The 26,351-nt window shown below is 33.7% G+C and overlaps 1 protein-coding gene across 11 annotated transcripts in view; it reads left to right on the top strand.

Annotated features, from left to right (window-relative positions):
* Positions 1–26,351, top strand: part of LOC128234281 (cytoplasmic dynein 1 intermediate chain 2-like) — a 28,761-nt gene continuing 2,410 nt past the window's right edge. The window contains exons 1-16 of one of the 11 annotated variants that reach the window (XM_052948432.1): positions 1–199; positions 1,051–1,135; positions 1,891–1,978; positions 4,168–4,289; positions 4,844–4,864; positions 7,479–7,502; positions 12,075–12,224; positions 13,097–13,159; positions 16,108–16,273; positions 17,071–17,167; positions 17,998–18,123; positions 19,321–19,467; positions 19,847–19,960; positions 20,288–20,421; positions 22,740–22,884; positions 25,800–25,940. In XM_052948432.1, the coding sequence (XP_052804392.1) occupies positions 104–199; positions 1,051–1,135; positions 1,891–1,978; positions 4,168–4,289; positions 4,844–4,864; positions 7,479–7,502; positions 12,075–12,224; positions 13,097–13,159; positions 16,108–16,273; positions 17,071–17,167; positions 17,998–18,123; positions 19,321–19,467; positions 19,847–19,960; positions 20,288–20,421; positions 22,740–22,884; positions 25,800–25,940 (1,719 nt within the window). In that variant the 5' untranslated portion in view covers positions 1–103. Of the gene's footprint in view, positions 200–1,047; positions 1,136–1,890; positions 1,979–4,167; positions 4,290–4,843; positions 4,865–7,478; positions 7,503–12,074; positions 12,225–13,096; positions 13,160–16,107; positions 16,274–17,070; positions 17,168–17,997; positions 18,124–19,320; positions 19,468–19,846; positions 19,961–20,287; positions 20,422–22,739; positions 22,885–25,799; positions 25,941–26,351 lie in introns of all 11 variants that reach the window. The other 10 variants (XM_052948433.1, XM_052948431.1, XM_052948434.1 and 7 more) reach the window with 10 other exon arrangements.

Below are 26,351 nucleotides of genomic sequence, written 5' to 3'. Positions count from 1 at the left end.
AGTCATAGGCATTTCCGGTTTTATGTTGATTAATTTCCGAATAAATTATCTGTAAATATTCTGATAATTTCCTCTTAGTTTTAGCTCTGATTAAAGTGGCAACATGTCAGACAGAAAGGCAGAGTTGGAGCGGAAGAAACAGAGGCTTGAGATGATGCGGAAGGAGAGGGCGGAGAAGGAAAGGAGAAAAATGACACATGTAATTTTTGACAGATCATGCAGATTTGCTGTAAAACAGGCTGGGTGACATACCTCATCGAGCTGTTATTGCAATATTGATCCTAAGCATTCCTTTAAAATATCCAGAATAAGGCGTTTCATAAAAGAAGGGATACTCGTCAAGTTAACAAGTAAAATAAACCTGAGAGAGAAAAGTGCGCCCGGTGCGGGTCTCGAACCCACAACTGCCAGAACATGGATGCAATATAAATATCACTGGATTAATTTTAACATCACCAGTTTTAAAACAAATTCTTAGAAACTTTTTATATATTAAGTAATCCTGTGAGAAAACGTGTGCCTGGTGTGGGACTCGAACTCACAACCTTTGGAACACAAGCACGGCGCTCAAACCATTTGAGCTAACCAGATGCAGGGCTTGAACCCACAACGTCACAACTCTAGCATCAGGCTCTTACCAACTTAGCTAACCGGCGGCTGGATCTTGTCCACACAAGCACCCATCCCCCATAATTCACCAGTCAGTTGTAACCACGCCCCCCCCCCCCCCCCCCCCCAATTTTACCATCAGTTCGTCTCCGCAGGGCGGGGATTTTATCTGAGGTTGGCTAGACCGAAAGTCAAAGTACCTGCTGTTCCCCGGACCTTGGGGGGCCGTGGTTACAAATGACTGGTGCTTAACTGTATTCACTGCACATTGGAAATTTTGTACTAAAAGAAAAATGAAGCTTAAATGTGAAAAGGTAATCTAAGGAAAAACTTTGTATCTTAAATTATATTAAACTAATCAATTCTATTCAAATTGTGGAATACAATGCTAATAGATACTTTTCTTCCTGAATTCAATCATTTTCTCTTTCTTGTCAGCAGCCAGAAGCAGATACAAAAGCAAAACCTAACACGACTGTTCAGTCTGCTGACGACTTATTGAAAGATCTTGGAATTCCACTAGCAGGTCAGTGATTTACCATTAAATTGTTTAAGCATTTATATGTGGCAGCATCAGCAAGGGGTAGTTAAATAACTGATAAAAAAAACATTGATGGTTTGAAAACATTTTTCTTTTCTGATACAATGAAGGATTAATAAAGAACGATTTTACTGTTGACGTTTTCAGGAATTAAGCCAAATTATTAATGGTAAAAAATATGTAATCTAAAATGACATTAGCTAATTGTAAAAAAAATCAACATGAGGGAGGGGGTTTGCTCCTGCCAGCACCCACACCTGCCAGTAGTTGAACCTGAAATATTTTCTGGGGAAGGCCCTGAGCCATTTTATGTATTATCAGATTCATATTTTCATTGACCAAGTATTGTAAATACAATGTACAGTAGTCTAAATGAGCACACGCCCTGCACTGGTAAAATGCTTCAGGGCTTGCTCAATTTATGGATTTTATGTAGCAGGGCCTGTAAAAAAGTGATATCAAGCTATAAATATAAGTATTCGGGCTTGTTTATCTTAATGTCTTATTTGAATGACTGCAGTTAACTAAGTTATATTATATCTTATTGTAACATTGAACAAAAATTGAAACATTCACAATCTGTCTTGTGTACAATCTGATTCACATCGGATACTTATAAGAATAAAGGTTGCTTATTCAAGGAATAATGTTGTTTTAATAAAGACTGACATTACATGTACATGTCCTAAGGAATTATGTTGCTTTAATAAAGACTGACATTACATGTACATGTCTAACAGACAGTGGAGAAAGAGCTGGCTCAGATAAGGGAAGTGACTCTACCGAGGGAAGCAAGGAACCAACTCCCCACCCCACACCAACAAAAGTGTATGGCACCTTTTTTGATATATATTAATCACTTAATGTACCAGGTAGGTAGTTTATACCACTGGCACTAGATTTCAAATTGAAATCATTTTTAGCTCGACTATTCGAAGAATAAGGAGAGCTATTCTACTCACCCTGGCGTCGGCGTTGGCGTCACACCTTGGTTAAGGTTTTGCATGTAAGCACCTTTAAGTCATTATCTCAGTAAATACATCAGTTATTGCATTGAAACTTTGGATATGTATTCCCAACTATCTTACATACTAAATTAATGAAGTTAGATAACAATTATTTGAATATAATGCAAATAATAGGCTTTTATTATTCAACTTAGAAATTCTGGTTAAGGTTTTGCGTGTAAGCACACATAGGTTAATATCTCAGCAACTACTTGAGGTATTGCATTGATACTTGATACAATGGTACTCAACCATCCAAACTACTAAATTAACCGAGTTAGATAACTCTAGTTTGCATTTATTGCAAATATTTGCCCTTTATTATTTGACTTAGAAATTCTGGTTAAGGTTTTTTGTGTAACTAAGCACACATAGGTTAATATCTCAGCAACTACTTGAGGTATTGCATTGAGACTTTATACAATGGTAGTCAACCATCCAACCAACTTAATTAACCAAGTAAGATAACTCTAGTTTGCGTTTAATGCAAAATAATTGCCCTTTATTATTTGACTTAGAAATTCTGGTTAAGGTTTTGCATGTAACCACATTTAAGTCAATATCTTAGCAAATATATCATGTATTGCATTGAAACAATAGATATGTATTCCCAGATAACACTTTTTTGAATATAATGCAAATTATGGGCCTTTATTATTTGACTTAGAAATTCTGGTTAAGGTTTTGCATGTAAGCACACATAGGTTAATATCTCAGCAATTACTTCATGGATTGCATTGAGACTTTATACAATGGTACTCAACCATCCAAACTACTAAATTAACCAAGTTAGATAACTCTAGTTTGCATTTATTGCAAATATTTGCCCTTTATTATTTGACTTAGAAATTCTGGTTAAGGTTTTTTGTGTAACTAAGCACACATAGGTTAATATCTCAGCAACTACTTGAGGTATTGCATTGAGACTTTATACAATGGTAGACAACCATCCAACCAACTTAATTAACCAAGTAAGATAACTCTAGTTTGCGTTTAATGCAAAATAATTGCCCTTTATTATTTGACTTAGAAATTCTGGTTAAGGTTTTGCATGTAACCACATTTAAGTCAATATCTTAGCAAATATATCATGTATTGCATTGAAACAATAGATATGTATTCCCAGATAACACTTTTTTGAATATAATGCAAATTATGGGCCTTTATTATTTGACTTAGAAATTCTGGTTAAGGTTTTGCATGTAAGCACACATAGGTTAATATCTCAGCAATTACTTCATGGATTGCATTGAGACTTTATACAATGGTACTTAACCATACAAACTACTTAAATAACCAAGCAAGATAACTCCAGTTTGCATTAAATTAAAATAATGGCCCCATTTTTATTCAACATAGAAATTCTGGTTACGATTTTGCATGTAACCACTTTTAAGTCAATACCTCAGTGAATACATCATGTATTGCATTGAAACTTTACACACAGGCTCCCATCTATTTAACCTACTTATTTAATTAAGTAAGATAACTCTATCTTTTATGATATATAATTGTTGCCCCATTTATTATGCGACTTAGAAATTATGTTTAAGGTCTTGCATGTTAGCACACATAGGATAATATCTCAGCAACTATTTGATGTATTGCATTGAGACTTTATACAATGGTATTTAACCACCCAACTTAAATGAATAACCAAGTTATATACATGTAACTGTATTTTGCAAATAATGGCCCTTTATTATTAGACTTTAAATTTTGCATGGAACCACATTTATGTTAATATCTCAGGCATAAGGTGATATCTATCTCAAGTCTGTGGCCTGGATAAAAACCAGAATGGGTGTGCATTAAGAGAGGTCGAGACATTGTGTCCCTAAGTAGCCTTATTTTCTTAATAGTCCTACATACCAAGATCTTAATGGGGGCTAAGCTTTGTCAAATTTTTGTTAAAAATATACCATGGAAAATTCAATGGCACTATTTTCACAATTCCAAGGGCTCTGGCTCCATTCACAACAAGGTTAAAGCAAACACTGTCTTATTCAGTAGGGCAAAGACAGTGAAACTTGCAGTTGCCCGTGTGTCTGAGACCAACATCCCACCAAGAGAAAATGTCACATACTCCAAAGAGACCCAGACCCAGGGCTTGGAGCCCATTGATCGAGATGGTGAGTAGAGTCGAGTGTTGTTTAGTTGTGTGTCAAATTAATGTGTTTAAAACTAACTTGAGAAATGAAATTTTAATATGAAAACAAAATTTGTGATTTTTTAGTGTCCCCTGTATTGCAAACACAGGGATCACTTTGTCCGGTGTGTTCGTCGCTGTCACCTCCCTCAACTTCACACTATTGTTTCAGATTAATAAATTTGAATGACTCGTTGAATAGTTTTCAAACTTGGTATGAACATTGGTCATTGTTAGTAGATGACCTCTGTTAATTTTGGGGTCAGTAGGTCAAAGGTCAAGGTCATGGTGAACTTTACTACAAAATCAATGAGCGCTCCAGACAGGTTTCATGTTTGTTTCAAAGAATTCTAGTTTTGAAAAATTAATCGAATGATGTTATTACCTCTCCTAAAACTTATCTACATCTATTAAACTAAAAAGCATGATTTATGAATGCAAGAAATATAAATGCTATGGAGTGACCATGTACTTTAACTCATAGATCTTTATATGCCTGAAGCGTTTCTCTATATAAATGATCTGTATTGAAATTAGGACATGGTCTTTATCGACATCGTAAGTAATTTGTGTATGTTCTCTCTCTTTTCTTTGCTGTAGGTTTTAGTGTTTTCAGTATTATATATGCATTAATGAGATACCGTAGTATCGTGTATGTTCATGTATTGCATATTTAAAGTACATGTATGTGATCGTTATATTAGTTTGAATGCCAAAAACGTGCTAATAGCTTAAAGATATTGCCAGAGATAAATTGCTTTACTGTTTTCAGCAATTTCAGTAAATAATTTGTGTGTTAGCTTGTATACAGGATTAAAAATCAAAAACATCTTTTTATTGAAAGAGTTATTAGAAACTATAACAGGGGGCATAACTTACATAGTTTGATATTTCACACCAGTTACAGAGGCACGGGCCTTCCCCATTCCTTGCAATGGGTAAATCCCATAATTTTTGGCATTGGTCTTTTCATGCATGTTATTGAAAATGCATCAGGGTTCCTGCTGGTGATCGCCATTGTCGCCAGTTGAGAGTACAAATTTTTTACAATACTTTCTTCACATGATGTTTATTGATATTCCTTCTTTTTGTTAATTATAGTTCCAAAAGTTCTGTCTTACATCAACATGTAGTTAAAGGCTCTTAAAATTATTAAACCCCAGAAGCTTCAAGGGGCCTTTGAACCTCCAAAAGGTCACTGCCCCTGACCCACAAGGGCCCTATGGGCCCAACGAAAAAGTTGCACCAACTTTTCAAAACCCAGAGGGAATCCTGTGCATGTTATTGAAAACAGCAAATAGTTTAAATGCAATTTGCTACTTTAATTTCTGCACTTCTACATTCCAAAACTTCTACCTATGTTTTCTTTCTTACTTCTTCTACGACTTGAAACCTCTCAAAAATCTTTCCCTAATGTGCCATTTTTATTGCATTTTTTTTTCAGCATGGATGTTTGATTACTTAAAAGGGAAATATCATGTTGAAATATCATGTTGTTGAAATAAACTGGGACATCTTCATTTTTTTCATTTACTGACTTTCAAATTTGAGGTCCTGGGTTCTGTTATTGAGATTTGATTTCATATATCAAGGACAATTGTTATCGATTTAGTTTGATTTTAAAATTTGAGGCCCTGGGTTACATTGTCAAGATTTGAATTCATATGTCAATGGATAATTGTCAATTTTAATTGTTTGATTTTGAAATAAGGATATGAAAAAGGAAATTTCTTTGGGGCCTCACAAGTGTGCTGCAATCTTCTATACTTGTATATACACTGTTTTATCAGATATGAAAGAAAAGCCAACCTCCAGGATATTTCTCTTTAAGTTTTCAATTTATATTATTTGTCAAACTTGTCTTTAGTTTAAATTATTTGTAGATTGTTTGTCATTAGCAGAAATTATGTCATAGTATTGTGAAAGTCTTCAGGTGTCAGCGTCGGTTTTCAAAACCTTCGTCATAACACCAACACCATTTATTTAAGATATTCATATGAGACTTTGTACACATGTTGCCAGAGACATTGCCTGCTTGTAACTGGTAGCAAGCACCCATAACTCTTGCATCAATAATTGGCAAGTTTATAATGTTCAAAAACAACAGACAGGAGTCGGTATTTGCTGTGCTAAGCTCTTGTTCTATTTTATTTCATGATTTAGATTAATTGTTACAATCCTTCTGTATTTATTTCTGCTATTTGCTATGTAAATCTATAATCTTACAAAGATAGCAAGAGGCTTTGCCTGTGTGCTCAGTTAAAGAATGTTATAAAATCTAATGCAGCATGTCTTAACTTGAATGCCCTTCATTGATCAATGTTTTTTTAGTTTGCCTAGAGCTTTAGTATTGTGATGTTACAAAGATGTCCGAAATTGAATTGTCAGAACCGATACTCAATGTATTCTTCAGTGTATCTTGTTGAAAAAAATTCATAATACAAACTTTTATGAAGTTTGTTTGTTTGTTGTATACTGACTTGCGTCGAATCTTCAACTAAAACCAGTGCATTCAGTATATGCTGTTAGATAAAAAACAAGGCATCAAGTTGTTCTCCAGTATCAGAATTGTAAGTGGAGTATGTGAAGCGAATACCAACAAGGACTACCCTTATATTAAATGAAAAACTTAGTAAGCATAAAAATGGTAAGGAAGTGTTTGTGTCCCTGCAAGGCATGGCAGACATCTGTAGATTACTTTGTCTGGCAGTGTTGTCATCGGCATCACACTTTCGTTACAGAGCAATAATTGTTTAACAATTTGGTGTACTGAGACTTCAAACTTGGTATGTACAGTGGTTATGGTTAGTAAATGACCCTTATTGATTTTTGGGTCAAAGGTCAAGGTCATGTTCATCTTTGCAAAAATTACACTTGCTATTGTTTGTGATTAAAACATTGGAGCAACTTGGAATAGAGCCTTAAAATTTGATATTCACATTGGGTATTGTCAGTAGATGATACCTTTTTTATTTTGTAGTCAAAGGTTAAGGACATGGTGACCTTTGTTTGAAAGCAATGCATCCGATGTGCATAATCCTAGTTGTTTTTTTATCTGCCTCCATGGTGACACTAAATGTTGAGTATCAGTTGCTGACAATGAGATTATCAAGGACATGTCGGGGCATTTAAGAGTGATTTATGTCATTGTATTTTTTTAATGCCTACATAGTGAAAGGACCATGGGACTACTACGGTGAGTTAGACTGGTAATCTGGTAGGAGAAAAAAACAGGAGCAACAGATTAACATCTTCATTCAAGGAAATGACAGTCATTGTAGGCCAGAATTAAGTGTTTTGTTTTGGTTTCGTTTTGGTTTCATGAATTATATCATCAGCTTTTTTTTGTTTTTCGAAGAGAAAAATGTTGTGATTCTGTCATAGCCTTGGTGTTGTTGTCTGAGTGGTGCTAAAACTTAAACTTTGGCTATTGCAAGCTAAAACAACAGCGAGATATATGAAACTTAGTGCATTTGTTACTGGTGTAAAAATTCTCTCATGGAGCAAGTTCCACAATTCTGGCTCCAGTAGCAGTAGAGTTATTTCCTTTGCTTGACTGAAAAAGAAAACACCAGATGAGCACTGGTACCCTCTTTGGGTGCTCTTGTCTGTTACAATCATATGACAGCTAATGAATTTACTGATTTAGATATTTATACAAGAAAAATATTTTTTGTCAAAATTGTCATAAGCATTGGAGACCTTTGGTTTTGAGTTTTTGCTATATGGATTTTTCAATACAGGGGCATATGTTTTTTAGCATTATCAGATTTTGTATAAGAGAGCATTGTTTTTGTTCCATGAAATTTAGCAACTAAACAATCCAGTATGTTTTTGATTGAATAGTTAATTATTCATCGAACAATGAACTACTTTATTTTCAAAGACTTAATGATTAAAGAACGAAAATACCTTTAATTCCATTTGTTACAGTGTGTGACGGTCTCTCTGATACAAGTAGCCCTAGTCATAGATCAAAGCTCGGTATGTTTTCTCACTGTTGTAATGCGACACATCAAAGGATTTTCTTTTTTGGTTATGCCATATTTTCACTGTATTCCAAATCGTTGAAATATCATTACATCATGCCATTCAGCAGTTTCCCCATACTTTAAAAGGATAATATTTAAAATATACATACATGTGTAGTACAAGAAACACTCTGCAGGTATGCATACTGTCTATAAAACAATTGATCACTTAAAGCTGCACTCTCACAGATTTACCATTTTTACAACTTTTTTATTTTTTGTCTTGGAAAGAGCAAATTTTTGCCTTAATATGTGCAAACCAATGATTTAAGATTGCTGACAAAAGATCAGATCGCAGACTTGCATATTTCCATTCAAAAATTAATGTTTTATGGCTTAAACCGTTACTAACAGTTTAAGAAAAATGCATAAAACACCAATTTTTGAACTTGAAAATAAAAACCTGCAATCTGATTTTTTTGTCAGCAGTCTTTTATTACTGGTTTCCATGGATTTTCACAAAAATTGGCTAGTTCCAAGAAAAAAAAATGAAAAGTTGTCAAAACGTTCAATCTGTGAGAGTGCAGCTGAAAGAAATAATGATGCATCAAATTTTATTTTTACACTATATAATATTCCACTAGTCTGTTTTGCTTAGTATTTAGTAGCAATTAAGATTAAACCAATCAGAATCATTCTCATATTTTCTGCAAATTCTTCACCAATCAGATCTGCTGTCATTTTGTCTTAACCAATCAGATATCTTGTATTATTTACTGCGATCAGGATCACATGGTTCCCCTCATCATCATGGTTCCCCGCATCATAGGGGAAGTGATGTAGGTTTTGAATGGGAAGATGAATTCTCATACTATGATGAAGGTACACTAGATATAGTGTGATATATATCATAATTCTTGTAGTTATACCTTGTGTCTCTCCAGTTTTGAATGGCATTAGCAAAATGTCTTGCATTTTATTTTGTTATTTTAATTTTTGATTTGTTTTTGGATTCATTTCGTTCCAAAATTTCTTGATTATGATTAGAACCAGGTCTCATTTAAAGAGAAAAAAAGAACACATTTATGTTCACTTCTATTTGAATGAGTTATTTGATAATGTAACCAAAAAGTTTCTCTTTTTTTTCTTTGCATAATATATTTTTTTACAAATAATTTGGTTTTTCCAATCATTTTTTTTTCAGTGTTTAGTAGATACACAAAAATCAAGGGTCTCCATGTTGATGAAAATCTAAATTTGCTATCAATACTAAGTTGTTTATTACTTTTATACATTGATCTCACTGATTATTCAATAAGATATCAAATACTGTGTAGGAATGTTATTAACACTGTGCTCTTTTACAGCTAAAAAGGTGAAAAGTTGATTTTATAAACACAGTCATATGAACAGCTTGTTCTTGTTTTGCACTTTAGTCTTTAGTTAAATTCGCCTGTAGATGAAGTTTCAAACATGTACATCAGAAGCACTGCGGAATTATCCTTACGTTTATTAAGTCCAAGATTCCAACACATTTTGTTTTTCCTTTGAATAATTTTGCTTTTCAATAGCTAATACCCTCCAAGAATCAGTCAATATAAGTCGAAAAATGTATGAATTGTTATTTTGTTTTTGTTTCATGTGTACTTTTCAGTTTTATTTATTTGCACAATTTTTTATTGCCAAGAAAACAATGAGCTTTATTCTGGTCCAAAAGATTTAAAGCTTTTTTGGAAAAAATGTTTATTATGGTGATGGATTACCCATATATCGTCAAAATTAAGAAATATAACTGCACTAACCACAAAGTAATTGAAACGGCAAGTTATGTATAATGTAATCTATGATGGTGAGGTGATGTTTCTGGTTGTGTACTATATTGCCAAGCATACCATGCGATAAGTAACATGCATATATTGAAATATCTAAATGCACGGTACTTATTGCATGGTAAGAGCTGTGCCTAGTGGTTACCTTTTTGAAATGAGAATTAATGCATTTAAATAAAAACAAATAATACACTCTCCAATACATACAAATTGACATTAAATCACTCTTGGTTTGCGGGAACATGGAGGTCCTTGTTTTGATATTGTAGTTTTGCATTTAGGCCAGAGGAAAATAGTTCAAGATTCTCATCTGAATTGAATGTGTTGCCTGCGAAGAATGATGGACAAATCAGGCTTATTTTGTCCGGCGTAGTCATCACAGTGAAACTTTAGTTTCTGATTCGGACTTCCTTGTTGTTACACATAATGCATACACATTGGTCCAAGTCATTAGAAAACCCCTAATGATTTTTAGGGTCAGTAGCTACTACTTAGGTCAAATGTCATGGTCATGGCATCTTTGCACTCTCAACAGGCAGCAAGAGATGAGAACTATTTTTCTCTGGCCTTCTTAACATAGAACGTGTTATAATTAGTGTAGATTTCTAAAAAATCATAATTTCTGACTGCTATTGTGTGTATGATCATGATTTATACCCGTATTGTTGTGTGTGAGCCTATGTTCATGGGGCCGTGTCATATATATCATTAACATATCTTCTAAAATTGCAAAACAGTGAATAATATCAAATTAATATTTTCACTGTTTGAAACAGATTTGTGCCATATTTTCATTATTTTGGTATGAAGTGCACTAAGCCAGTATTTCAATCGAAAACACAGATGAGGATACAGAATAAAATAACTTTTTGTTAACTGTAACGTTTCTACAGATTCAAGATTTGTAAAGATACAGCTATCACTTTATATGAAACAGGCCCCTGGACCTTGCATTTTGATGCCATATGGAAGTCCAATGTACTCTCCATTATTTTAAACACCCCGTTTTTGCGATTACCGGTATGTAGTAATGTAATTATGTTGTGTGTGATAGTAAATTTTTTAGCAATAAGCCTAAGTGCATGCTAGTTTTGATTCTTGTATACCTTTTCAAACTTTAAATCTTGTTGTTTTTTATCTTGTCTGTTTTAAAGGAAGAAATGAGATCTACTTTATGGAAATGTATGTTGTATACTAATGATGTGATCATGTTACTTTGTCCACTTGTTATATGTTGACTTTATGTTTTAAATGATGACAAATTAAAGCTCGACTTGAAATTAATTTTCAGCTTCAAGATTTGTAAAAAAACGAAACAACAGTATTAATCTTTTTTTCAGGCATTATAATTATATATAATTATAAACATTTTAGTTTTCAGGCTTTAGACATATATCAAGTTGTTTAGGTTTTCAGGTGTAAACATGAACATGTTTGTCTTAAAATGAATACATGTTTTTGTATGTAAGTTACATGTATTTTTTGTGATGTTTATAAAAGTATATATATATACATTTATATACGTATATATGACTACTATATTGTTCTACTAATTGATTTATACTGAACAAATATTATGCATGAGTGTGTTTGGAACAGTTAAGTTTGGTCAGTTTCTGTTGCTTCTGTTTTTGAAGTTCAAGGTGCCAAAATTTACAAAAAAGAACTCTTTTGAAATGTTTTTGACTCATATTACATTTTTATCAACAACACTGATGTTGATAATGTGGAGAGCTAAAAAATGAGAGAAAACTTGTTTTTATTAATAACAAATCTTGTATTATGAAATATGAATATATACACTGTTACTTGGTCAATCTACATGTAGATATTTTTGTACTTGAAGAGCACCAAAATGTTTATTTGAATTTTATTTCAATGCACCTTGAACTTCATGATTTTTCTCATATTTATACCATTGTCCAGAACTACATTAAGGACAGCACGTTAAACTGAATTAACATCTAGTTCTTACTTTTGACGATGATCGGCGAACAGATGATGACCAGGAGCCGGATACGGACTCCGGGGAGATCTCCTTGGGGGCGGGGCAACACAAGATGCCGCATGTTGAGATGGTCGCTCCAGCTCATACGCACGAGGATGAAACACCAGCCGGTGAGTGAAATATTGTTATCTTGTGATAGTCGCAAAATCAAAAGTTAGCAAGGAATAATTTTACTGTTTGTTGAAATATTTGTGTCTTGTGAAGTTTGCAAACTCATATCAATTATTACCGTACTCGTTCTCAAATTTTGTATTGTGAAATTTGGTTCTTGTTGTATACTTACTCCGTCTGCCTGTTACCAAAAAGAGGGCTTGAGTCCTACCAGAGGTGTGTTATATTTTGGTCTCTCGAATGGGACACCAGTGTCCGCTTTCTCGAAACTACTTAAGTCTGTATTAACTCAAATTAGCTAAGCATACTATTTTTGTTATTATAATTTGTGAACTATTTACTTTTATATTTTTGGAAGTTTTTTGACGTGTCTTGAAGTTATCTGTCTGATAATCAAGAAAAACTAAGTTTTATTTATGAAAGTCATTTTGCTATACAAAATAAGCTACTTCAGTCTGTTAAGCTTAAGAAGTTTCGAGATAACAGGGGCAGTACTGTTTTGACCAAGGAAAATGATTCAGGACTCATTCAGATTAGCTTTTACTGGTAACAGTCTCCAACCAAGCTTAACGATATATGTGTAGACTGAGATTAAGGATAGAAGTCCACCTACCAATGGAATGTTTATTTTTCATTATTTTCATTAGTAATTTCTGTTTCTACTTTATTAACATAAATGCATAGCGTTTTATTCAAGTCTAAGGCTGTAATTTCAATAACTATTATAATTATATTACACCAAAATAATGATGAATTTTTGGGGGTATTTATGTCGGAATTTCTTTAATGATTAAAGATTGATGTGCATGTATTTTGGTTAGTAAATGAATGAAAAAAGCTTATGTATACAAGTCAATTGTGCCCAATTCAGGTCACATATTTAGTCAAGTCCCCAGAAAATGGAGCTTTCACCAAGGGACAGCACTCACAGGAGGTAGTTTTAGACAATGTATTGTCTCCCTTGAATGTATCGTCTGATACTGCGCTATGCTTCATTGTGTACCGTGGGCGATTTGGCTTGGAAATCTTGTTATAATGAATAATGAATGAGGCAGTATCATTTGTTCTGCAATGAACCAATTAGGAAATATGCACAGACACTAAAAACAACTTCTGCGATAGCTTGAATTGAACTCAGTCTGTCAGATCACTAGAAATTTAAAACAGCTTTGTAGACCACTCACCTGTATAAAACTGACAATACAGGGTTATTGAAATGTATTAAATTGTAACATGCGATTTTATTGGACAAATAGTTGTCCCCCCTGCCTCATGCATATTCATTAAAACGAGGTTTTGTCAGTCAATTTTCCCAGGGTATTTATATTGGAGTGAAACGGATGTAAGTACCGTTGTTGCCGACGATGCCTTGAATGCAACTATTGTAGCCAATGCATAACATTTTTAAGTGATTTCTGTCCGCTTTGATCTTAGATGCTGGTCAGTTTGAGGGATTCCAGGAATAAGACTATTTAGAATTTTCTGTTTGTGATCATGGTACAACATTAGGTCAGAAAAATTCTTTCAAGATTCTCATTCGTGCCAACCCCCGTATGTAAACCGTTCAGCTTAGAAAAAAGAGGAAACGAGTTCTTTAAATAAAAAACAGTTCATGGCTCATCGATACTTCAAAGAAAAAAGTTAACAATTTGTCATGTCCTTGTTTCTTTGTTGGCATCTAGAGTTTACATGCAAAAACTTAACTCTTGACAATAACTCAAGCCTGTCAAGATAATGCAAATGAAACTCGGTACACAATTGTTACTAATGCAAATGAAACTTGGTACACAATTGTTACTAATGCAAATGAAACTCGGTACACAATTGTTACTAATGCAAATGAAACTCGGTACACAATTGTTACTAATGCAAATGAAACTTGGTACACAATTGTTACTAATGCAAATGAAACTCGGTACACAATTGTTACTAATGCAAATGAAACTTGGTACACAATTGTTACTAATGCAAATGAAACTCGGTACACAATTGTTACTAATGCAAATGAAACTTGGTACACAATTGTTACTAATGCAAATGAAACTTGGTACACAATTGTTACTAATGCAAATGAAACTCGGTACACAATTGTTACTAATGCAAATGAAACTTGGTACACAATTGTTACTAGAGTAACTAAACTCTGGCTTTGATAATGTATTTCAATTAATAAATTATTATATATATTTTCCTTCTATTGAAAAAACAAACAGATGAGCTTTGAAGTTTGCTCCGTGGTTCTCTTGCTAATTCAAAAATTTAAAACATATCTCTCCCCCCTTGACTGTTTTCTTACTATGAATGAGACGGGAAAGAACATTTTTCTCTAATCTATCATACATTGCACATTGTAGCTTGGTGAAGATGTAAACATTACAGCTTCCTTCTGTTTCCTCTTTTTTGCTCCTTGCAGATCTGATTTCATTGTCAACACTATGTGTAAGAAGAGGGATATATAAGCTATATACTGATTTAGTTATATTTGACTTTATTTTTGTGTTTTTTTCTGCTCAACACTCAGTGGAATAGTTAAATATGCTGTAAACATTGTAACAACAATGGATGATTTGTATTGTAAACCCTTTTCACATTGCATAAAACTATTGTTTTTGAAACTTGTAAGAGTTGGTAATAGATAGCCAGATTTGATAATGGACAGCCAAATTTGGTAAAACATAGCCAGATTTGATAATGGACAGCCAGATTTGGTAATGGCCAGATTTGGTAATGGACAGCCAGATTTGGTTATGCCAGCCAGATTTAATAATGGATAGCCAGATTTGGTAATGGATAGCCAAATTTGATAATGTACAGCCAGATTTGGTTATGGACAGCCAGATATGGTTATGGACAGCCAGATTTGGTTATGCACAGCCAGATTGTTAAATGGACAGCCTATTTCAGCTCTGCCTTCAAAACAATGAATGTTCAAACTGTTTTCAATCTGACCTATTCCTTTACAGCAAAGCTGCAGAGCAAAGTTGTTACACGAAATGAGGGCAATCATGTGGATAAGCTGTATTTTACACAGAACTGATTCAAATTAAAGCCATCCAGAATTATTCTTATCAACTAATGGTCATGGCTTGTTGCCAATGACGTTCAAACAAGTTAATCTACTAAAATTATTATATCAGGGCCTCATTTAGTGTGCTCCAATTCTGGTTATGGAATTTGTGTTTCTAACAATCAAAGCTATATTTTTTTATATTAGTAACAGAAGGAAACCCTATCTGAGGGAGCTTTGCCTTTTAAAGCTACACTCTCACCGATTGACCGTTTTGACATCTTCTCTGTTTTTTTGTCATGGAATAAGGGCAATTTTTGCGTAAATGTCTGGACTCTGATGATATAAGAATGCTGAAAAAAGATCAGATTGCAATTTTCATGTTTACGTTCAAAAATGAATGTTTTATGGCTAAAAGTGTTACTAATGCTTTAGGAATAATGAATTTTTTGGCATAAAACATCATTTTTGAACAGCAATATCAAAAGTGTGATCTGATCTTTTGTTAGTTGTCTCCTATTACCGGTGTTCAAACATTCACGCAAAAAAATGGTTCTTCCAAGACAAAAAAGTTGTCAATATGGTCAATCTGTGAGAGTGCAGATTTAAGATGGTAATAAAGATTAGTTACAAGGTACATTGCTATGCTCAATGTCAAATAAATTTAAAAATTGATTTTGACTTTCTGCTTTAGTTTTGCGCGGGTTTGATATTCATGTTTTTTTGCATATCAATTAGGTTGTATTTTAAAACTGAATGAAATATTAAATTACTTATGTTTTTCAATGATTAAGCATTTGCCTTTTTGGCAAATAATTACCATTTTTGGTAAATAATGACTTCACCAAAACAAAACAATCTTTTTCATTTTATAGCCCCCAAAGTGAAGGAAATGAGTGAGGATGAAAAGAATTCGATATTGGTGAGCGAAGATTTCCGGTACTTCATTGACCACACGTCGCGTGTCATAGAGAGAGCTTTAGATGAGGTGGCTGTTGATTTCGACTACAGCAGGACAGGAGATGACGATCTTGCTAACCAGTAAGGGTTTTTAGGGTTTTATCAGTTACCAGTAAGGGGTTTAAGGGATTTTACATGTTAGTTATGAGAAAAGAATTTTAAGGCATATCGATGTCATACTTTGTAACAAAAGTAGGTGTGTGCAGTGCCATAGAATGCATTTAAAAGATACAGGTGTTATAATATAATTAATATTTTCTATTTAATCTATGTGTAAGAATGATAGTTAAATCAAGTTGGAGCATTCAATACGAGAATTTATGCGAGGCCAATATAAATTAATAATTAATTGCTAGATTTTTTTTGATTTTTTTTTAAATAGAGCCAGGGATTAAAAAAAAATATTTTTCTTAGATGACTGGTTCATCGTTGAATATGTGTTCATGCTCTTGCTTATTGCGTAAGGGACCAACTACATGTGTTTTTAGATGAACCACCAACACCATTGAAACAATTCACCTTTTTTACATGTGAATATTTACATTGACACTGGCTAGTATAAATAAACGCCGCTCCCGAACAGCACCAGAATGATACGCATATACAGATCCGCGTTCAACATTTTTATTTCTGTCTTTAAAAGTTAAGGGGCGATAGTAAAGAAAAGGGGCCGGGCGGGAATGAAAATCTAGCAATTAATTTATAGTTACTTTAATGTATAATCCCTGTTAGTTTGTTAATCTGGGATTTTTTTGGTGAAATATTATGTAATTGAAATGTCATCTATCAGACTATGAACCTGTTTGTTGGAAGCACATGTAGGACTTGAATTTAACAATTCGCCTACCAAAACTAATCATTATGCTGTATTTTACAAGGAACCTGGCAGGAGAGAGGCTTAAACTGAACCGGGAGTTTTTTGACGAGCGTTGGTCCAAACATCGGATTGTCACAAGCATGGATTGGTCAACTCAGGTATTTTATATTGTGTAACAAATGGCTAAAGAGGTACTGTAACAACATTAAGACACATGATGATATACTGGTAGCTATATGTGAAAATGTATTGCTAAAACTGTATCTTGTAGCTTTTGCTTAATTTAACAGTACAGCTTAGCTTTATTTGTATCTTGTATTTATTTTCCATAAATTCATTATTTAGTCAGTAGTAGATGGTTTATCACTCAAAATTATGTTTGTTATACATATATGTGTAGAATTCTGTCACACATTTTTCGCTATGATGTGTAGAATTCTGTCACACATTTTTGGCTATGTGTATTCTGTCAATAACTGTTCGCAATTTGGATATTTGTAAGCTTTGCGTTAGAGCCATCATAGTTGATATACATTGTACCGTAATTTATACAAAATTAAATAATTATTGAGTTTCTGCAGTGTTTTTTTACAAAGAACCTGATGATGATGATTGTGTAAATGATAGACAGTGAAATCGACCTGCTTCGATGTAATTAAAACATCAAAGTCAATTAACACCAATGCTGTAATCGCAATTTTGGCAACAAAATTACAGCAAAGTAGCAGCTGTAATTTGGAGCTGTACATTGTAGATGTACCTTAGAACAATAGCTGTAAACAGTCATCGAAATAAGACGTGTTGATGAGCAAGCCCGAGTTCTTGCATTACTATTTGGCTTAAAAAAAATCTGTATTTTAACGAGCCCTGCAAGTATTTTACCAGGATAGGGCTTGGGGGCTGGGGCTTATTTTGATTGTTGTTTAGATTGTAGCTTGAGTAGTGAATCATGATTATGTCCCTAACCCTAAAAATTAATGTATTGCAGTTTCCTGAGTTACTGGTAGCATCTTACAGTGCTAACGAAGATGCTCCTCATGATCCGGATGGCGTGGCACTCATCTGGAATTCCAGATTCAAAAAGTCTACGCCTGAGTATGTCTTCCATTGTCAGGTAGGGAGTTGTTTAGTTAAGTTTATGAAATATATAAAAACAATGGGTACCTTTAATTTTTAATACACTGTTGGGTTTCTAAATTACACTTAGTGTCAAAATTGACGTTACCTAAGTTGCGGGCGGATGATCAAAAAGATGAGATTTTTTTTAATAGGTCTAATGCTTGATTGTTTTTTTTTGGCATTTTTTTATTTAGATTTTGCTGTCTGTAAAGAAAGCTTTTACATAGGGTAGTTTTAACATTGTTCAAAGTTGACATGTTTGAAATTTTTAGCTTGACTGATTTCAAAGGAAAAAATTCTAGCTATGTGTGTTGTTGCGTAAAAACTCTATAGTCTTGGTAATAAATAAAATGTCAGCGAAAAGAGATACAGAATCGGTGGTTTATTGTCTTAATAGGACTAAATACTCATCAGAAATTATGAAAATGTCAATGTTTTTTAACCTTTGCGTATAAAATTGCATTGGATTCAGTCAATCCATTGGCAAGCAAATCGGCAAGTTATGTTTTAATTGATTAACTCTTAAAGAGTGGAGCGAAGCCAATTCCAGGCAGGAATGACTTCCCTTTACAATTATGAATACTAAGTCATATTCACTTATACATGGAAGTAAGTCACTGAATTGTCGTATTTTAGGAACGTTTGTTCCTTTGGATACTGACTGTTGTAATGTTTTAATTGGTTATAACTCTTTGCATTTTAATGAATACTCTCTGAACAAAAATTGGGGTGTAACATACCCTTCGGGGGAAAAAAGGGAGTTAAATACCCTCTAACCAAAAACCCTATCTGGAGCTCTGTTTTGTAGAAATAATGATGAAACTACTCATACTTTGACAAAAGGCACAAGTCTCATAACTCTTGCATACATAATGGTTGAGTTACATTTGTATGCCTCTTGATCCCTGGAGGGTTAGTGTTGTAATCTGTTTGCGGTGCTCTTGTTTACTAAATTGTTCAGATTTTTGATCTTGTTCAGATTTTAGATATTGTTCAGATTTTAAATTTTGTTCAGCTATTTGGATTTTTTTCCAAATTTGGATTTTGTTCAGATTTAAGATTTTGTTCAGATTTTCTGATTTTTTTTTCTGATTTGGGATTTTGTTCAGATTTTGGATTGAAAATTATATTTAGAGTTAATAAATGTATACCTTGTTTATGTTTTTATATTTGGATTATTTTCTTTGAACAGTCAGCAGTGATGTCAACCTGTTTCGCCAAGTTCCATCCAAATCTGGTGGTGGGAGGTACATACTCCGGCCAAATTGTTCTCTGGGACAACAGAGTACTTAAACGCACGCCTATACAGAGAACTCCACTTTCCGCCTCTGCACATACCGTAAGTTTTTAATATATGTTAATACACAAAATGAAAATATTTTATATCACCTTACATAGAAAACTTTTATACCCCTTTATTTTTATGCCCCAAAAGGTTAGCATATTTAAATCTGGATCACAAGCACCATGTTCCTTTTCGGAACGTCAAGGTCACAAGTCTTAATAGGATTTCAGCAACTTGTGTGCATTCTAGTTAACCCAAAACTTAATTAACGATTAATCTTAGAAACATCCCCTATCTTGTCAATAATCACCAATGATTTTACCCGATTTTCACTGACAATATGTGAACGAGGAAGGCTGCCCCTCCTATTAATGCTAATTAGCAATGACAATTCTTAACTGATTTACAATCCTTGTGTTTAATATTATTTCAGCACCCAGTATATTGTGTGAACGTAGTCGGTACCCAGAATGCCCACAATCTGATCAGTGTGTCGACCGACGGCAAAATGTGCTCCTGGTCGCTCGATATGCTCTCACAACCACAGGTAGGCAAGTTCCACAAAGGAAATGATTTACTGTACTAACTAATACAAGTTTATCCTTCCTTTGCTTTTATTATAAATTTTGACATGTAATACGAAAATCATTCATTTTATAGATCTATTTAGATATTAAAGATTAAGAGAATTTTTTTCACAAACTTGATAGAAAATTTAGTTGAATTCAACAAAACTTTATAGAAAGTCTCATTAGAAAGAGCATATAATGCTTTGATCAAATAAGTATCATCTTCTTTTCAATCAGATAACTTTCTTCCCAAGTCTCCTATTACTTTATTGTGGTTCCAATATGGCATTTTTTCGGACTTTCAGGACTGTATGGAGCTTCAGTACACACAGACAAAAGCAGTGAACGTGACAAGTTTCTCCTTTATGTCCGGGGATGTGAATAACTTTGTGGTTGGAAGTGAGGATTGTACAGTGTACACTGCATGTAGGCATGGAAGGTAAGGTGCTCACAGTATATCACCTGCAACAAGCAAAAATTAGTCAAACTAGCATGTTTATTTGATGTCGTATGCTGATGCTAACCATACCCGATTTTTCACTGCCGATATATCTAAATCCATCATTCAATGTGAGTAACATCCCTTTGAAGTAAAATGTAAACAAACACCTTTTCTTCCATTTATCTCTCTATTTAAGCAATTTCGGCCTGAAATGGACTTTTGAAATAACTGACAAAAGCCTAATACTACAGATGTTGGCATTTTATATGGGAATTCTGGGGGTGGGGGGAGTGCAACCTATACAGTGATTTACAGTATATGACATTTTTTTTTTTTTTTTTTTAGCTCTATTGGCCAAAGGCCAGAAGAGCTTATGCGATGGTAATGTGTACGTAGTATGTGCTTCCGTGCTTCCGTGCGTCTGTAAACAATTGCTTGTGAACACGATACAGTCTTCAGTTTTGATTGTATCTCGATGAAACTTGTACAGTATCTACATATCCATTAGAGCTTGGTTCCTTTCGAAAACCAGCAAGATCCGCCCATGAATGCCTAGTTTTAAAGAAATGCTTTCTATTTTTAGCCAGGTCTGCATGAGCGAATTCTATTTTTAGCCAAGTTTACATGTATATGTTAATTCAAGTCTAGAGTTAAGGGAGACAATTTGCAAGTCTAGGATTTTGAGAGACAATTTGCTTTTTGCTTCTGCAGTTGATTTTGTGAATTACTCTGCCTTGTTCTTGTTGAAAGCCCAAAGGCCATTTTTTAGCTTTAAGTTCTGTAGTTTGCGCATTCATCTTAACAAAATTGGTTGTGAATGTTTAAGTTATGCACCTGGTGTCATTACTGGCCACACCCAGGGTTCACAGGTTTGGTAAACATAAATCTGGAAAGGTTTGAAAATCTTTTTGTGTGTTCGTGCATCCATCTCAGCACAATTGATTGTGAATGTTTGTTCAAATTGATCAATGTTGTCCTAGGATGCCCTTGACTTTGACCTTTTGACCAACTTTTTTTAACTTTTAAAACTACAGAAAATTTTACTTTGAGTACAGTTTTGAAAGCATTTTTTTTGTCAGATGACTTTTACTTGGCACATATTAAAATAGTTCATGCAACTAATCTGCTTACAATACTTTTTGGGTTCAGATGTTGAACGTGCTACGTTTTCAGGTAACCCAAACACAAAACATAAACTATATGTCTGTTGCCTTTTACCCATACATACATGCTCTGGATTGATATGTCCACAAAAGCCATGCCAGTAGAGCATAGGCCCTTTTGGGCCTCTTGTTTTTATGATGTAGGAAGCAATTATGATGTCATAGGTTCTTGTTACTAAAATAGAATGATGGCACCTATGTGGCTTGTTTGGAGGTCAAGGGTTCTTTCGAGATAGTTTGAGTTCTTTTCCTGTAAAATACATTTCCTGGGATGCAAAAAACTGCCCTTTTTAAAACTTAACACTAACATATCTTGAGGGCCCCAAACAATTTGAGGGGCCTTATAGTTATCACTTTTTTATGGTTTTGTTCATTGGTTAAAAACTGATCTAGATATTAAGTTCATACTTGCTCAGAATAAGTCAATAGATTGAAAGCAATACATTGCAAAGATGTCATGCCACTGTTATCAAAAATAAAATTCCTGCTACAGGAGTTGCCGATAACTTTAATAATAACATGCCTTCAAATTGCTCTTGTTCTGTTTGTGGTGATTCAGATATGTATGTAGGAGACATTCCATTACAAAATCTGTATAAGGGACAGGCAATCAAACCGTGGAATAAGAAGATTTGTCACATTTCCTTGTTTTCTTTTTAAATTTAAATAATATGATAACCTATTCCGAGATGTCTTATGTGTGTAGCCATGGCATAATTATGAATATAGTGATTTGTGTTGCCATGGCAACTACCACTGTAAAGCATGTAGTTTCACAAAAAAATGAAAATTCTTTTCTTTTGTCCATTCCATAATCAAATTTTCTTAAGCAGTTACCTGTATTGGTTAATTGCAGTCTTTAAGAAATTTGAATGTTATATTCGATATATATTTTATGATTCTTTCAATGAATAAAAATGACATTAATTTAACACATAAAATTATTTATGATTACGTCAAAATGCTTCCAGACTGTTTGTAATGACATGATCCGAAAGTTTATACAATTGTTGCTTTTAAGTAACATTTTGCACAATTTTATTTACTACTTTCCTCAAATTATCAGGTTTCCAAGTTAAAAAAAAATATTTTTTTGAATTGTAAAGAATTAGTTTCATAGTCACATGAATCCCCATTTATATATATTTACAGCAAAGCAGGTATTAGTGAGTCATTTGAAGGCCACCAAGGTCCTATAACCGGTATTGACTGCCACAAAGTAGCGGGTCAGATTGACTTCTCTCCATACTTTCTGACCTCCTCATTTGACTGGACCATCAAACTATGGAGTATTAAGGTATGTTGGTTTGTACTGATTTATTTTAGCTGGATTGTGAAGACAGCTGAAATCTCTAGTCAGAAACTAGTAACGTGTCCTTATGAGAGGTTTAAGAGAATGTTTACCTTTTTGGGATCGAACCCACAACACCTGAGATGAGAGACCGACCCCTATACAATCAGACCACTCTTGCCTTTAAAGGGGCGTAATATAGGTTGAAGCAAAAATATAATAACTATGTGTTTAACTCATTTGACTTGAATTATCAAAACTAAAAAAACGCACGATTTGTGTACAGATAAAAAAGATACTAGCCTTTATAAATGAGGTCAAACAATTAATAGCTATGTGGCCACATATTACCCAGTTAAGTACCAAAATACTGCTAATACTTAAGGATTGATTACATTTGTTTGCGTTAATGCTGTATGAAGGCTGCAGTAGGGCACACTAGCAAATTCCATTAAGCTCACTAGCGCTTCTTGGTCATTTGCTTGCTTGCCCTACTGAGTTCATACAGCATAAAGGAAAAAATGGGATCATTACTCATATTTAAATTTTAAATATTTATTCATTGCGATTAAAAATTAGCAGTTTCTTCTGCAATAAGGTATTTGTTATTCAAAAAATGTTAACGACAACAAAAGTTTCTATAAAAGAAAAGCTGATTCTTGCTTGACTATTCACCACTTGGTTAAGGTTTTGTGTGCAAGCACACATAGGTTAATATCTCAGCAACTACTTGAGGTATTGCATTGACACTTTATACAGTGGTACTCAACCATCCAACCTACTTAATTAACCAAGTTTGATAACTCTACTTTGCATTTAATGTCAATAATAGGCCTTTATTATTTGACTTAGAAATTCTAGTTAAGGTTTTGCATGCAAGCACACATAGATTAATATCTCAGCAACTACTTGAGGTATTGCATTGAGACTTGATACAATGGTACTCAACCATCCAACCTACTTAGTTAACCAAGTTCGATAACTCTAGTTTGCATTTAATGCAAATAATAGGCCTTTATTATTTGACTTAGAAATTCTGGTTATGGTTTTGCGTGCAAGCACACATAGATTAATATCTCAGCAACTACTTGAGGTATTTCATTGAGACTTGATACAATGGTACTCAACCATCCAACCTACTCATCCAACCAAGTTAGTTAACTTTAGTTTGCATTTAATGCAAATAATAGGCCTTTATTATTTGACTTAGAAATTCTGGATATGGTTTTGCGTGCAAGCACTCATAGGTTAATATCTCAGCAGCTACTTGAGGTATTGCATTAAGACTTGATACAATGGTACTCAACCTTCCAACCTACTTAATTAACCAAGTTAGTTAACTTTAGTTTGCATTTAATGCAAATAATAGGCCTTTATTATTTGACTTAGAAATTCTGGTTAAGGTTTTGCGTGCAAGCATACATAGGTTATTATCTCAGCAACTACTGGATGAATTGCATTGAGACTTTATAAAATGGTACTCAACCATCCAATTTACTTATATAACCAAGTTTGCATTAAATTCAAATACTGGCCCCTTTTTTATTCAACATAGAAATTCTGGTTAAGGTTTTGCATGTTACCACTTTTAAGTCAATGCTTCAGCAAATACATCATGTATTGCATTGAAACTTTATACACAGGCTCCCAACCATTTAACCTTCTTATTTAATCAAGTAAGATAACTCTATCTTTCATATTATATAATTTTTGCCCCTTTATTATGCGACTTAGAAATTCTGGTTAAGGTCTTGCATGTTAGCACACAGGATAATATCTCAGCAACTACTTGATGTATTGCATTGAGACTTTATACAATGGTATTCAACCACCCAACCTAATTGAATAATCAAGTTAGATAACTGTGTTTTGCAAATAATGGCCCTTTATTATTACACTTAAAAATTATTGTTAAAATTTGGCATGTAACCACATTTATGTTAATATCTCCGCACATCATGTATTGCATTGAAATCTAATCTAACAATGATCCATGCATGTTTCGCCAAAACTTTTCAATCCTTACACTGAAAAGCGGCGGAATAGTCGATCGCGCTGTCTCTGTGACAGCTCTTGTTGTAACTTCTTATAGCATTGGTTAAATGACATTGCGCTAATCCAATCAGAGCGCAATATTGAAATAAACAATGACATCATAACTCCTTGTGTGTTATACAATATGGACATCAAGTTCTATCTATACAAATGACTAGGCGAAAGTAAATATATGTTTATCTTTACACAAATCATATGCCTTTTTTTGTTTCAATCACCATAAATCAAATTTATTAAACACAACAATGCATCAAAATTAAAGAGATCATTTTGGCATCAACCTACATGCCCCCTATAGTGACATCTCTTCCATAAATGGAGCACAAGAATACTTTATAAAATCTGAGCTTAAAGTACCGGTAATATTGTTTCTTTTTGTTGTGTTATAATAAATTGTAATCGCTGTGTTATTGCCACATAAAACAATATTGATTCATGTTAGGAATGGGTTTCAGTTTGACTGTCAATAATCGGTTCCACTCAAGTTACCGATTATCGAAAGTACAATCGTTTTTTTTTTTTACAAATAACTTAGTTGTTTTATTCTTGTACAATAAATCGTAATCCTTAACTATGCTCATCATATGTGTTATTTGAAGTTAACTAGTGTTGTTGTTGCTTTCGGCCATGTTAACAATAATAACTGAACACTTCCTAATGTATAAATTAACTCAAAGGAAAAATTGGTGGAAATTAACCGAACGCAAATGATGAGAGGAAAGAAGAAAAACAACTCGCTGTTTGAATCGAGATCCATTATGACCAAATACTATCGAGTATCCCCAGTTTCAGGCCCAACCAATCAATTTTCAATTATAATCGATCATTGAACCATCACTAATACTGATTCTTCATTTACACTCCAGGACCGTAAATTCATCCATTCCTTCGAGGACAACAGTGACTATGTATACGACGTTCAGTGGTCGCCAATCCACCCGGCCGTGTTTGCGAGTGTGGACGGAATGGGACGTCTGGATCTGTGGAATCTAAACCAAGATACAGAGGTATCACATTAAGATTTTTTAGCTCAACTCATTTTTTTGGAGAAAAAAAGAAATAAGGTTATGTCAAGAACAAAACTTGAATCTTAGCCAAGCTCAAAATCTTGTTTAGTACCTTTAAGAAAATAACCATAACTTTATCATCAGTTTTCATGTTGTTTAAATAAAAATAATTTGGTGAAATAATTAGTAAAGTGGATACATGTAGCTTACTGGCTTTTCACCAAGGCATCCAGGGTTTTATTTCTAGCCTAAGCACATGTGTATTTGGTTTGTGGTCAACAAGCAGAACAAGTGGGTACTCTTCTTTTCGAGTACTCCGTTTCCCCATTATTTTAAATCCATTTCCAGGCTTTATTTACTTCCTTATTACATATCTATTTCCATATTCTACCAAACGCAATCACATTCGAT

This window comes from Mya arenaria, chromosome 5, assembly GCF_026914265.1.
Source record: "Mya arenaria isolate MELC-2E11 chromosome 5, ASM2691426v1".
Classification (NCBI taxonomy): domain Eukaryota; kingdom Metazoa; phylum Mollusca; class Bivalvia; order Myida; family Myidae; genus Mya; species Mya arenaria.
The sequence above is the reverse complement of the archived record's forward strand: the minus strand, read 5'-3'. Positions and strand labels throughout refer to the sequence as shown.